Source organism: Lepidochelys kempii, chromosome 10 (assembly GCF_965140285.1).
Source record: "Lepidochelys kempii isolate rLepKem1 chromosome 10, rLepKem1.hap1, whole genome shotgun sequence".
NCBI lineage: Eukaryota > Metazoa > Chordata > Testudines > Cheloniidae > Lepidochelys > Lepidochelys kempii.
The window spans coordinates 79,240,179-79,255,667 of NC_136389.1; the positions used below are offsets into that span (position 1 = coordinate 79,240,179).

At 42.0% G+C, this 15,489-nt stretch overlaps 1 protein-coding gene across 3 annotated transcripts in view; it reads right to left on the reverse strand.

Annotated features, from left to right (window-relative positions):
• The window catches only part of DENND4A (DENN domain containing 4A), a 114,630-nt gene extending 108,573 nt beyond the window's left edge, over positions 1 to 6,057 (reverse strand). For all 3 annotated transcript variants that reach the window (XM_073304348.1, XM_073304344.1, XM_073304353.1), the window contains exon 1: positions 5,966 to 6,057. In XM_073304348.1, coding sequence (XP_073160449.1) covers positions 5,966 to 6,042 — 77 coding nt within the window. In that variant the 5' untranslated portion in view covers positions 6,043 to 6,057. The remainder of the gene's footprint in view (positions 1 to 5,965) is intronic.
• Between the last annotated feature and the right edge of the window lie 9,432 nt (positions 6,058 to 15,489).

Genomic DNA, 15,489 nt, shown 5'->3' on the forward strand with positions numbered 1-15,489 from the left:
TATGGCGAGAAAACACTGGGTGCCTCTTCTGACTAATTGTCATGGATGATTTCCAAGAAAATGCCTCTTCAGAATAAAATGCAACCCACTTATCCAACCAAAATAACACCATAACTTCCCCGCCAGCTCATCCCCACAAAAACCCAACCAAAGTATCCTCAAAATCCAGTCCCTGCTAACTGTAGGAGGGCAGTGCTTAATTTGTGCCAGGGCTGAGCCCTGGCACCTCCAGCAGTTCATAGCTATAACACCGCTGGGCTTACTGCATCAGTTATGAATGTAAAAAAAAAATGGCACCTAATTGCTTGATCCCTGGCACCCCTTGCATTACAAATTAAGCACTGGGAGAAGGAGATGTGTACACTTTTTAATTTTGGGACGCACTCAGATACCACAGTTATGAACACCATATAATAGCACAGACAGACAGAGGTGTTATGGATTGATTAGTGAATGCTTGTACACTTCCTCAAACATGTAAAATTGGCTGATATAACCGCTGAGTATTATTATGCCCCCTGATTCAGGAAAGCACTTGGGCATGTGTGCAAGTGTTCTGAATCAGGATGCTTTTGTGAATCAGGACCACGTAGCATTCTGGGATACCTTGCACGTTGAAGGAGCTATATCAACTATACTTCTATCTGGTGAAGATTAATGGAAAAATGTGGCTTGTGTGTGAAACACATCCATCTGTTTGTGGCACAAAATTGCCCTGAAATCTGGCAAATTCCTTGAATCACAGTCTGACTTGCAGTACAAAAAAATATTAACTATAAATAATAATAGTGGGAGAAATGTTCTTGGCAAGTCAGCTTGTTTCATGCTGCTGATAGTTCCTGTTACTGATATGTATTTTTCTTACTGAGAAAACAATGGAAAACAGCTGCTAAAACACTAACAATGGGGCCAGGGAATAGCAGCTTTTCCAAAATTTGAAGCAGGCAGAGTAAAACCCATTTAAAATAGAATTAATTATTAAACCTACATCTTTTTTGGTAAAATGAAGCCCTCTCAGACCATCTAGTTTGTCTCTCAGTCAGTGCAAGACTATCCCCTATTGTACATTTACTAGTGGTTTGTCCAGTCTAAGTATTAATATCTAGTTTAAAATATCAGTTACGTACAGATATTCATTATCATTACCATTCATACTAACATTACCTTGCACTTATAGCATGCCTTGAATCCTCAAGACTCCCATGTGTGCAAAATGGATATTGTTATCTCCATTTTACAAATGGATAAGGCTGTGTGACAGGGTGTTAACAACTTTGCAAAAAGTCAAGAACTAAGTCAGTGAAAGAACAAACCCCAGAAGAACAGAACAGGAGCTAGGAGTCCACTGCTCTAACCATTAGACATTCTCCCAATCTAAATAAACTAGATTTCAGTGACTCCTACAGGACTGTTTTTGTGCAAAACAAGGTTCTACCATGCACGGTGCTGAGCACTCTGGTCTTGATCCGGTAAAACACTTGAGTCAATGAGACTACTCACAAGCTTAAAGTTAAGGAAGTGCTTAAGGGCTTTGCTGGTTTTGGGGCTAGAGTGCTTAGCACCTTGCAGGATTGAGCCCCATGTGAGTTAGCTGTACCATTCATTCACTAAAGCAAGCATCACTAACCACAGCAGAGGAAGAGGGCTACTTGCATGCATTATAGTGTAGCATGCGTCATTCCTTATAACCAGGGCTTTGGAGCAGAGAGCGGAGCAGCTCCGGAGCAGTGGAGCTGCGGGTTTTTGCCTGGAGCCAGAGCACAGCTCCAAAGCCCTGCTTATAACCAATAAAAATTAAAATGTACATGACTATCTAGTTATTAATAAATGTCCCTATTAAGCCAAATCTTGGAGCTCAGCAACTCTACTGTAATTAAACTCCTGAAAGTCTCTCTGTTTCATTTAGGCACAACTTGGACTCTAGTTTTTTTGTGACACATCTGGCCTTGTGCTGAGTACAAAGTTGAATCTCCCCTTCTCACACTATTGTGTGAAAGCTGGCCCAGTATTGCTGCTGCACTGAACATTCTCCAGACGAAGGGTGACATAACTATCAGCTCCCCTCTTTAATGTCTCCCAAATCTACTCTTTCCTCCTTGTGCCCAGTGCCTCTGTTGAACCCTTGACATTGTGCTAGTCACTTCCTTCCTTGATGTCCATAACCTTCTCACTGGCCACATCACCTCTCATCCAACCCAGTATGTCTATAAGGCATCTACTAAAGTCTTCCTCTCTCAATAATCTGATAGTGTCACTTGCCCCTTTAAACTCTTCCATATGCTCCCTTTTGTAGATTTCAGAGTTTAAGGCCAGATGGGACCATTAGATCATCTAGTCTGACATCCTATATATCACCGGCCATTCATTTTCTCCCAGACACCCCTATACTGAGCCCAAACACTTTAGTTAGACTAAATCATTTTAGTTCTCAGGAGACTAGGCTATTGTGTGCCTCAGACAGAGAACAGGAGAGACCAAGGTGCCACCAATGCCTAAAACCTCTGCAATGACCAGGAATTGATTAAGTGGGATATGCCCAGATGATCCCAGCAGGCGATCCATGCCCCATGCAGCAGAGGAAGGTGAAAAACCTCCAAGGTCCCTGCCAATCTGACCGGGGGAAAAAATCCTTCCCGATCACAAATCTGGACATCAGTTTGACTCTGAGCATGTGATCAAGACACAACAGCTGGACATCTAGAAAAATGATTCTCTCTACCATCTGCAAGCATTGCTCTATGTCATCTGGTTTCTCATCGCCAGCTGTGGCCAATCCCTACTACTTCAGGGAAAGGCAGAAAAAAACACTGAATTCAGCTGGACAATTGTGTATTAGGGGACAAAATCCTTCCTGACCCATGTAGGTGACCAGTTGAAGCCCTGAAACATGACATTTGATTATAGTTCCTGTGTTAATGCAGAGCTGCAAGTGGGATGGACATGTTGATGCAATGCAGGCACTCCTTTACTCCCCATGGACAGAGAACATTCACATCACATTCAAGCTCCGATTCCTCACCAGAATTTTGCCTCACCTACTGTACAGCTCTTCCTAAGCCTTCTGCTTTTCCCACCTTTTATGGTGCTTTCCATTATGTCTGAAACAGTCTCCTTGTCCACATACAGCAAGTGTCCTCACTTCCCTGCAAATCCTTCCTCTTCAAACAGTCCCCCATCTCTTCTCCTCTTCATCACTAATCTCCACAACCTCCCTCTTCTCAATGCTTGTCTCGTGTCTTGTCTTGTACAAGCTTATCTTGTCTCTTCAGGGCAATGAATGTGGGTTATCTATAGGTCTGAGCCAACATGCTCTTAGGCCCAGATCCTCAGACATTTAAGCACGTACTCCCAGGCTTCCTACCATGAACAGTCCCATTCGCTTCAAGGTAGTAAGCACTACTGGTATAAATTTGCAGGATTAGGTCCCATGTTTGTAAAGCGCCATGTAGCTTTAATAATTTCATCAATAGATGTCTACAGTGACAGTCAATGCAAGAACTCTTCTTCAAGGCTGCAGTCCAATGCCCCAGCTGCTAGGAAGGTTGCAAAAGTAAAACGAATTGTGCCCTTTCTCCTGATAACATCACGTGTAACACTATAAACACCTATGGAGCAACAGTTGCCTGAAATCTCTCATTTCCCATGGGCAGTGTATAATCATGTCTACCACACAGTCATGCCAGATATAAGATGTTATTTTTGGTCTCGAACATCAACCTCTGTCTACAGAGCCAGAGGAACCACTCCAAAACTATCTTTGAACTTAACTTTTAAAATCTCAAAGCAAAAAACCCAGCAGCAGAAAGTTTATGGCAGATACTTCCAAGAGGGAAAAGAAAAGTGTCTGTGAAGAGGTTGTCCTGATTATCAGCAACCTGATTATCAGCATGCTAGGAACATGCCTTGGTTTAAATAAATCGGTTTAAAATCAGTCTAGGTAAACTGACACAACATGCAAAATAGATGCACTTGGTTAATCTTTGCTTATATCAATATAAATTAAACTTGTATTTTATGAATACAAGCTAGCTAAATCAACATAAGCAAGGATTAAACCAGATTAAGTGCATCTACATTAGGGGCTAGTGCTGGTATAACTAAATTGATTTTTCAATTGATTTAGTTAAATGGATGCTCTTTTCTAGTATAGACGAGGCTGCAGAAGAACACATTGGGCTGGGATATATTGCTCTTTATTTCAGTGTGCGAGAAGCAATATATAAAGAATTAACACATTAAGACCAAACTAACACATTTGATGGCCATAAACATGCAGGCAAGCAGGCTGAAGTTGATAATGGGTTGCACAGCAGGAAATTTATGCAAGCAAATACTAGTTCACATCTTTTAACTACAGGCTTGCAATTAACACCATTTAAACAGACTAGCCATGCCATTTACCAATTTCAGAGTAACAGCCGTGTTAGTCTGTATTCGCAAAAAGAAAAGGAGTACTTGTGGCACCTTAGAGACTAACCAGTTTATTTGAGCATAAGCTTTCGTGAGCTACAAGTGAGCCGTAGCTCACAAAAGCTTATGCTCAAATAAACTGGTTAGTCTCTAAGGTGCCACAAGTACTCCTTTTCTTTTTGCATTTACCAATTGTTTAGTATCATGAAGTTGCATTACACTGACTCTGCTCTGGCAATTGTCCGAATGAAATGGGCTTGTTACTTACTTATCAAGTCTTCAGTTAAAAGGATTCCATTGTAGGTGCAGTAAGCAACAGTAAGTCTGTAATATTTAAACCCATCTTTACTGAATAAAGTAGTAACATAACGTTTGACTTATTTCCTGTACTGTCATTTGCTTGTCATTGATTTCAAATCCAGTGACTAATGAACTTCCTCAAAGTGTCCAGGGAGATTCTAGTAAGAACAATACTTTGGTTGATTATTCAAAACCAGATATACAGTAAATCACTCAATGTGTCAGTGTCGTATAGACTGTGTTGAATCTCCATAGTTATGCTCAACATAACAACTACAAAGGAGAAACATTTTTACAGTGGTTGATAAGCATACAGGAAGTAAGCAACATCTGCTACAATTTCAGGAAGTTTTGCCTTTAGCAACTGCTGAAACCCTTCAGATCCTGCATTCCTGATACCCCTTGCTTGGACTTTAATTCTAGCAGTTATTGAACAGCATATGTGCAAAACTGTAACTTAAAAATAATATGCAAAGTCTTTTCTAAACGGTCACTGCCATGTAAGTTGTTAGCTGTTTTTAATGTTGTATTTTTTCTCTCCATTGTCTATGATACCCATTTGAAGGTTGGGGAAGGGGAAAAAGGGGAGGTGTGGGGAGATTTTTTCTGCAGATTTTGTCATTTTCCATTTTGCAAACACTGATGTTTTCTAAATTCAGTGTTTTCCCTTGCTGCTGAAATTAACGTGCCTGTATTTTTTTCAGACCAATAATAAATGCTCTGTTTACAGAATAACAACTGTAACTCTGCTTAGAAAACCACATCCTTATGTGCTTTCCTGAATCAGGGCCTACCGAGACCTATCTACTTGCAACCTAATATCCCTGCTAAGGTAAACCCTTCCAGCTACAACTATGTAGCACTCACAGCTAAGGAAAAGGTAGTTAAATATGTACAAATGTCAATCAATTCATAGTGAGCAGGACAGAGCTAGACCCTCCCCTGCACAACACAGACACACCAGGAATGCATACATCATCTATTTTTCACGTACAGCTGGATTGAGCTTTTCAGTGCAAACACTGTTTCTCTCTAACAGATCAGGGAACAAATGTAGAACATACACATTTTAAAAATAAACATATGGGCCAAATTCTCTGATGGTGTTAATGGACAAAACTCTCTGGCAGTCAGTGGAGCAGCTAAACTAGTGGAAAATTTGATCCTATATTTTGTTTGCATGTGTAACTATTAATCAACAGCAACTGTCACATACTTATTACAGGACTGGGATTCATGTACTGTAAACACTTACTTTTTCATAGACTTCCTTTGAGATCGTAACTTTCCCAAGGAAATTGCAACAGTTATGTTGAAATTGTATTTATCCATATATGGTAGACACTTTGGACCTGACAGAAGTGAAATGGAAATGCATGTCAAAACTCAGAGAGCTAGATTCTGCTGCTACACCAGTGAGGTCAAAGGAGATTTGCACATGTATAAATGAGAGCAGAATTTGGCCATGAAAGTCCATAGCATTATATTTTGGAGTCTTGCGGAGTTCTTTGTGTGTTGTGTTCTTAACCTATCGGTGGATGCCATTTTGTTTGAAAATAAATTAAATAGAAAGATGTCTTCAAATATTTTCAGAAAACCAGGAACTTAGTTTGGAAAACAGACATAGCAATGCTACCTACTAACACTCAAACTGAATTCTATCAAGTGCCATTGCTAGTGAGATCATAAAGGCTGAGACACACTGATCAAAGCAAGAAACTTAATGCCTGCCACTCCATCCTTAAATACCAAGCACCCTCTTATGTCTAGAACCAGGAGTTTATGTGGGACAGGGACATTCTAAGGAAATACAACGTAGTAGATACTTTGGCAGTGTATATTGCCTGCTTTAGCTGTACCCACGCTGAACTATTACGTTTTAAATAATGTATATGGGAAAATGCACTAACTTTAAATGGCTTTAAACCCTGGAGACTGGTGAATAATAAATAAAAACATTTATTCTTTCATCAGTGACTCACATCTTGCTCATACTGGTCTGGTGTGGAGCATGCCGGACACGAAGCTGAACTATATTAAGTTGGAAGTGTTGTATTATTTGCCAAAGCATAACATTCTTTATTACTTCTTTGCTTTCACAGCAAATTGACTTTTTCAGATTTATTCGTAATAGAATAAACAAACATGTGTCTCAAGGGGCATGGCACCAGGAAGGCTGGTCTGGATTAATCTGAGTATTGTATCTAACCATCTTGGAAACAGGCCAAACTCTGAAATGAGCTTTCATTAGAATGGCCATCATGGAACAACAAACCCATCACTTGCTTTTCTCTGTTCTAATAATTTGGTGTCTGGGGAAACAAACTTGCACCTGCCTCAGGTGTGTGCTTTCACTGTTCAGACTCCCAAACATAGGCACATTCTGTTTGCCTGCTTCTCTTATGCTTTGTGGACATTAGAAACCAGCTACTGAGCTGCTGTAAAGTGGCGTAACTCCATGATCAAGCTATACCAATTTACAGCAGCTCAGGATCTAGTCCTAGATGCACACAAAACCTTCACCAAATCTTAGCAGTACCAGAGCCTACCATCCTCTATTTGGAATGCATTCACTGCTTCATCTTCTGATAATCCATCGCCTATTGCAGCCTAGGACTCTTCTGCATTCCTGGATCCTCTAGAGCTGGGACCATCTAAATAAACTAGGTGTGACCTTTCTTTCAGTCTGTCAAAACCATGGGGCCCGGTCCTGCATGGTGCTGAGCAGATACTAATGACCAGTCATGCAGGTAGATTAATAGTGCAGTTTAGGACAAATCAGAATTCTAGATCTAACAATGTTTTATGGAATACACGTTACACGAACATCTTGCACAGCTTGCTATGACACAGCTGATTAATGAGAAAACTCTTGTCCCACTGGGTTTGCCCAAGCACATGAAACCCATTTTTAGCATCCCAAAGGTGTTCACGCTGACAGACCTGACAGCACAGTCTGCCTGACTGTAACTCTCTAGAGTAGCAGGAAGGATGAAATGGGTCATGAAACCAGTCCCCTAGAGGGAGAATCTTGAGTAGAACGTCAACAGATCTTTTTCGTCTCCCTCACTTCAACTGTTTGTGTTTTTACCAATGAGGCATCCACAGTGTTCCAGTTTGCTTCTAAAGATTCAGGACCAGATGGCTCCCACACATAATGTACTGAATCATGGCAGGGCCTGAAGTATTTGTTATGTATGACAGCAAACATATGCGCTGGACTATTTTTGATTCCTGAATTCCTTTTCAGGGTGAGCTGTGCATCACGTATGGACAGCACCAGAACTACCATCTATGAATCAGAAACGTACAGTTGAAAGATCAGGCCTTCTTTTTCCCTCGCAATGTGTTGGGGAAACACTCATCAGGCACTAAACACAGAGGACAAGAAAGACACCCAATAATGAAACATACGGTGTGGGAGAGATGCAAGGCATTTCCTCGGTGGCAAAGTATCTGGGAGCAGAGAATGCTGATGGCCCAAGGATACAAGGCTATTGTCAGAATCCAGCCCCATTCCCCTTATAGATAATGCCATAAGCTGTTGTAGACACCCTCCCTGGTGCCTATTTGTACAGTTAATAGCTATGAGGATATTTCTGGCCATGAAGCTTCCTAAACATAGTAATGAGAAGGTACTAAACTCACCATCTGACAATGCACCTGTCTCCTGCATTTTCTGGAATATGGGCCTGATTCCCTACTCCCTTATCAGGAGTCACTCCGTTACATTCAAATGAGTTACACTGTATAAAACTGGTTTAAATGAGAGGTGAATCTGGCCCATAATGTAGTCTTAGTTCCAACAAAGTTTTCTTGGTGGAGGAATGCAACATTGTAGCGCTTCCGCAGAGTGTGATTTGTGCTTCAGTGAGAGAAATGCTAAAGAAGCAACTTTGCAATCATCCCTCATTGAGAGTTGCACATACTCACCTTGGGTAGATAGCAGAACCGTGAAAGAGACGGGAATGCTATTAAAATGCTCTCATACATCTACAAGTATGAATCCACTAAGGAAGTCTGGAATCCCAAGCTGGTACTCGAGGCAAATAAGAGGGGCTCATGGACAAGAGAAGCCACTGTTTGCTATTCTGCAGCCTGTCTCTCTTACCAGATATTTGACAGCCACACTGTACTGGAACTGACAGAACACTTTCTGAGTGGGTACAGTGACAGCCTTAGCAGATAGGCGTGACTACTGGCATGCCAGAGCCCCGGTCTGTGCATTGTGTTCAAGTGCGAGGGGCTGGAGTCTTGTCCAGGAATGTCAAAACTGCACTATTCAAAGAACTTCTGCAATTAAGAATGTGTCATCACTGCCTCCAGGTCAGCACAGGACTCACTTTAAAACGCCTATAAATAGCTTCCCAAGACAGAGTATGGCAAATGTTTGGCTCTGATGAATCTAAGTTTTGCATTCTCTAGGAAAGGAGGCAGATTCTTTAAAGAAACCTCCATCCTTGCTTAGGTCTTTGTGGAAAGCTCTTGTGGATATTCACCAGAATCATTCCCAAGCCGAATTTCTTGCTTGCAAGGTGCAGAAAGCAGATCTGTGTCTTTCTTCACCACTGAAAGTCCAGGTTTAATTTCTGCTAAAGAGAAAAATGAAGCCCAAACTTAGTGAAACCTCTCTGCATCTTAAAGCATTTGAAGAGGGTAGGACATCTAGTGGATTTATAAGGAATATCTTCAAGGAGGATTATTATCAGCACTTTGTCATTGTCCTGGCATAATAAACCATGAATATGTTTGTAGAGGAAGCATAGTAAAATTAGGATCTCAGCTTACTAAATTAATCTAGATACAGCTTCCCATTTACCTTAAGAGGCAGCTATTATTATTACTAGACTATATTCAAATACTATTACTTTTATTTCAGTGTCTTTAAAAAAAGGACTATGGGGAACTGGATGTTTCTAAGGACTGGAATCATGATAGAGAGCTCTTCACTAGATCAAAACCAATGTTGTCTGGCAGCAATGGACAGTGGTCCCAGCTGATGACTGTTCAATGATCTAAATGTGATGAGTTTGATAGTCTCAGTCCCGTTTTTGGCAGGGAGGCGCTTATGTGGCAAGGAATAGCACCATGCTGGGCACTAATTGCCAACCTTGTTGGCTGTCTCTGCAGCAAGAGCAGGGATGGAGTTTAAACTGCTTTCTCAATCCCCTAGAGCCAGTCCCTTCAGATCAAAATCAAGGTGTTTTGGTGGGCAGGATAGAGACACTTGTGCTGGTGCTGCCCTTGCTGCACTTGTCCTGTGGATTGTATTTATATCCAGATAATCTACCTAGATGTCAGTGAAGTGAAATGGGTGTAACTGAGAGCAGAATTTGGCCATATATAGAAAATAACAAGTGGTACGAAAAGGTGTGGAGCTGAAGCACAAACTTCTGAAATTACTTCTTGACCAATATGCAACCACGGAGCAGCCAGCACTGTCTTGCAAAACGTGTCTGTGGAGGCAATAGGCCAGGCAAGTGTGTTTGTGGAATCCAGAATGGAGACAGGGAATTGATGATTTCACATGATGACAGACTTACCTCATCAAGCACTGAGTCATATTGTCAGTTGCATTAAATTCCTGTTCCCCACAGAATGGAGAAAGCTTCTTTTCTTTCCCATTTACTTCAACACTGATCTACTTTAATACTGGTCCCAGAGAACTGCTTACTTTTTCTAGACCTGCTCCCTTCTCTTTCTCCAGCTACGTACAGATACACAGATACGAACAGAGTAGCAAAACTAGGGCTAGTTTTGAAAACGTGTCTAGGGTAATTTCAGATCTGGGTCCCATGTTATTCGAACTCCGCAGTGTAGGGAGAGGTAGGTTGATTTACAGGAAATGTCCTGGACAGGGCCCACCTCTTGTTATATGAGCTGTAGAACTAGAAAGTATAGAGTTTACAGGTGTAATTCAGTTAGCTAAGCTATCGACTGCTGTGCATTTCTATTACGTTCACCAGTGCCAGGGAGAGTGGAACTCCTTGTACACCATAGTCCCTTTAATCTGGTCAGGTCTGTTTGAAAAGAAGTTTGTTGTTTAAGCAGACAGATCTTATACTCAGGAGTTCTTTTTCTGAGTGACATCATATGAGACTGAAACTGGTGAGGCCTAAAATGACTCTTCTATAATTTAGAGGCTTGATTGGAAAGCTGAGTGAATTATCTCTGCATCATTGTAATGACTCATTGCTTGTCAGAAAATTGGAAAGTATTGATTGGATTTCCCCCCTAGGAAATATTTCTCCTCGGAATGAGTAGTGTAGGTTGTGTTGCTTTGCTTTTGTCCCTCTTGCCTGTTAACAGGGAAAGCCGGTTGTCCCTTTGGTTGGGAAAGTGGGAATTTGGGTCATCAGCCATTCAAGGACAATTTTGAATTATTGTCACTTGCTGATCCAAATCATTCTCTGAACTGCTCATTGTTTGATGGGATTTGCAACACATAGACTGGAAATCTAGGGCCAAGGTCAGGCATCTGCCAGAAAACCTGCAACCAGCAATGGTAGTGCTGGACAGTTGCCAATCTTCATTTTGTTTCCTTCAAATGCCTTATAGCGACCAATCTGCAGGGTGAAATCATAGCACCATTGAAGTAAATGGCAAAACTACCATTTAATTTAGTGGGACCAGGATTTCACCCTAGAAGTTAGGGGTAGATGCCTACGTGTTTTTGACCATATACCCTTAACCGATCAATGGTGCCTTGTCGATCTGTGCTCCTTGCAGCTCTCATTTACAAGTCACGGACATGCATGGCACGGCATAGCTGTAACACAGATACCTACATGCATACATTAATGGTGCTGTTGCAGCATATTTCTGGGCTTGTTTTGGTAGCTAGTCTATTAATTTCCAGAACATGGCCGTAAATGCACAGTTATGACTGTGACCTGGTCTCCTTTTCTCCTGCATATAAAACATTCAGGAGCTATGTGAATCTCATACTTTGTCTGTGCTCTAGCTTTTGGGAATGTGCTGTGTCACTCTGCTCACTACAGAAACGTGTGCAGCTAAATGAAGAATGGAGAAACTATGATGTGGTGATAGTTTGGTTTGTGTTTTTTTCATTTGATTGAATTTAGTGATCACGCAAATGAGAAACTAATGGCATTGACAGGATACAAGCAGCATAGAGACCAGTAATGCCAACGCACCTCATCCCTGAATTGCTAAATCCTCTGCTATTCCAGTGCTGAGCACGTATACATTAATAGTGTTAATACACTTCATTAATGACATGAAGTATCCCATATAATCCAAACTTGGCTGCCCTCACAGCTACGCCAACACTCCTCATTCTTGGTTTGCAGCATTTCCTGCTACCCCAATCCTGTCCCCAGACAGTTCTGTCAGTGCACCTTAGTCCTGATCTGCAGCACTCTCTGATATTTTAATTTTGCCTATTTACTCCAAGAAGAGAATGATTACAAATTATTTTAATTAGTTTAAATTGTCTTAGCTAAAGATAACTCCTACTACCACTTACGCATGTGGCAATCTGCTGTCACATTCACCTTAAAAGACGTGATTGGTAAAAGCCCTCGATTATAATTTACACTAGGTCATAACCTTACAGATATATAAAGAACATTATGGTCATTTCAGTTGGATACAGTATCGTTTCTTACTTCCTGTTCTAAACTCTTATGTTGTATTACCTAGCTCCACCCCAGAAATAACTGCAATTAGGTGCAGGATGAAATGACTCTTGTATATATGGAAAAAGTGTCATTACAAGTTTTTCTGAAATATCAACTGATAAATATAATCTATAAAAGCACACAAAAACAACTAGTTTTTTTGTGTTGCTGTTTGGTTTTTTTGTTTTTGTTTTTTTTACAGCTGTGGAACAAAAAGTCATTTGATTTGTGCTATTTTTTTCCCACAACACCATAAAAAAACTTTTGTCTTTTAAAGGGTGAAACTAAGCTTGCCAAATTTCAAGTTCACACCTTACGTACTTTTGCAACCCCCCAATGTCTATAGTATCCAAGGACTTCACACTCTGTAATGTGTTTATCCTCACAACACCCCTTTTAGGTAGGGCAGCACTATTATCCCCATTGCACAGATGAGGAACTAAGCCCTGGTCTATGCTACAGAGTTAGGTCGACGCAAGGCAGCTTAGTCAAGCTAACTCTGTAAGCATCTACACTAAAATGTAGCTACCACCAATGTAATTTGCCCACTACACTGAGGGCAAGTCTACACTACCGGGTTAAGTCGACCTAAGTTACGCAACTCCAGCTATGTGATTAATGTAGCTGGAGTCGACGTAGCTGAAGTTGACTTATTGCGGTGTCTACACTGCGCTGGGTTAACAGGAGAAACTCTCCCGTCGACTTACTTCATGCTTCTCGTTCCGGTGGAGTACCGGAGTTGATGGGAGAGTGATCTGCGTCAATATAGTGGGTCTTCATTAGACCCGCTAAATTGACCCCCGGTGGATCGATCGCCGCAGTGTCAATCCCCAATAAGTGTAGACATACTCTGACTTAATAACGCCACCTCCACGAGAGGTGTAGCACTTAGGTTGCTATAGTTAGGTCGATAGTGTCAGTGTAGGTTACTTACATTGACTGTTTGCTGCCTTACAGAAGCCATCCCACAATGCCCCACGCCGACTGTTAAATTGGTGCAAGTGTTCCTGGTGAGGACACTCACTGCCAAGACAAGGAGCATAGTGTGGACATGCCAAAGCGATTTAATTACTGCAGTGGCTGTACATCGAAGTAACTTCGATTGATATAATTTTGTAGTGTCAACATATCCTGAGAAATAGGCGCCAACTCAGTGGGTTCTCTGGGGCTCAAGCACTCACAGAAAAAAAATAGGGGATGCTCAGCACCCACTAGCCACAGTGATTCGGGCCCTGGGGCTGGCTGCTGATCAGCTGTTTAGCAGGCCGGAGGCGCTTGGGAGAGGGGAGGCAGAGAGCAGGGAGCGGCAGGCGGGGGGGGGGGGGGGGCAGAGCGGGGGTGGGAAGCGGCGGAGTGAGGGCAGAGTCTCAGGGGAGGGGGCAGAGTGGGGGTGGGAAGAGGTAGAGTGTGGGCAGGGCCTCAGGGCAGAGCAGGGATGGAGCACCCACCAGGAAAAATACAAGTCAGCTCTTGTGCCCTGAGACACAGAATGTAATCTATCCTGCAGTAGAAGACCTGAGGTTGGCACAGGACGGCTGATTCAGGCTCGCAGGGCTATAACATTGCAGTGCAGACATTTGGGCTCAGACTGGGCTCTATGACCCCAGGACAGGAGGCAGATGGGTCTTAGAGCCCAGGCATCTACAATGCAGTTTTCAGACTAGCAGCCTGAATCAGCTGACCTGATCTCTGAGCTATGGGTTTTTATCACAATGGGGACACATCAGGAGAAACTAAGTGACTTACCTAGGGTCACAGAGCCAGGCTGTGGTAGACGAAGAAATGAAACCCAGATCTCCCGAGTGCCAATCTAGCCCCCTAACCGCTAGACCATCCTTCTTCTTTAATAGCTGAACTGCTACGATGTAATTTGTTATTTTATTGTAAATCAATGTCTCTACTCAATCTTTTATTTTCAGTGCTATAGAAAGGTGCACACTGGTGTTAATTTAACAGCATAATGTATTTTTAAACAACAAAAATGAATATGTTAAAGGGTTTCTTCTTATCCCAATGAACAGTGCTTGACATTCATAACTCTCCTTAATGCTACTGGGCTACACGGAGTATGAGAATATTCCGCTTAATTATGTGGATGAGTAACGTATCAGTTCCACTGCTGAAAACAATCCTGTGGCAGAAGAAGAAATTTTAAAGTCTCCAGTTCAATTATATGGCCATGAATATCATTTTGACTTCTCACATCTTGATCTCAATCCTGTGCCATGGAAGTCAATGGCAAAGCTCTCATTGACTTCCATTGAAATGAATTCGACCCCTATAAAATACGCATGTCAGGGACTGTACCCAAGCATGATTGCTTTATGTTAGACTGCCTTTAAACAACACTCATTTTCCCAACAATATTTTTTTGCTCACCTGTGTCTTTTCTGATCCCTTGCTAAGAGGGACATTGCGGTACCGGATTTTTATTCTGGGCTTCATGCAGGACAAAGGGATTGCCATGTTTTTCCACGTTCAAGGCTGTTTCTCCTTTGGCCCAAGCTAATGCTTGAATATCTTTCTCTTCTGCTCCCTCCTCCTAAATGAGTCTTTCAAACCCTCCCTGAATTTATTGGGACAGTCTTCCTCTGCCAAGCAGAACTTTATGGCCTACTCCTTCCCCCAATAGTTAATTTCTTCAGGAGAAGGATACCTCCTAAAGATATAAAGATCTTTAAGACTAGAGACAGGATGATCCAAAACCTACCCACTCTTTGAACGGAAGTGATGTGAAGTGGAACACGCTGTTCTTTCATTATGCTCCTGAATAGATCTAGATTTCTCTCTTTCTACAGACGCAGCATGTTTCCAGAGATTTCCCCACCCGAGACTCGGTCCTACCCACTTCCCTCTCCAAGCCCCAGCACCACGAGCACCCTACATACTGGCCTGTTTCAGTCTGAAATGTTAGCTTACCTTCCCTGTCCTTGTTGATGTGACAGTTCTGCCAAGTCACTGACTTCTCACAGGAGACTCCCACATCTGGAGCCCATTTTCTTCAGTTGACTGTTGCACAGAGTGCCATGCTTGGTAATACCTAAAGTACAAAACCCACCATGTAAAACTCCTGTGCTATGTTGTTCACACCTTGTGGGTGATGAGTTACTTGTAGGCAAAGCATCCAGAGGGTGCT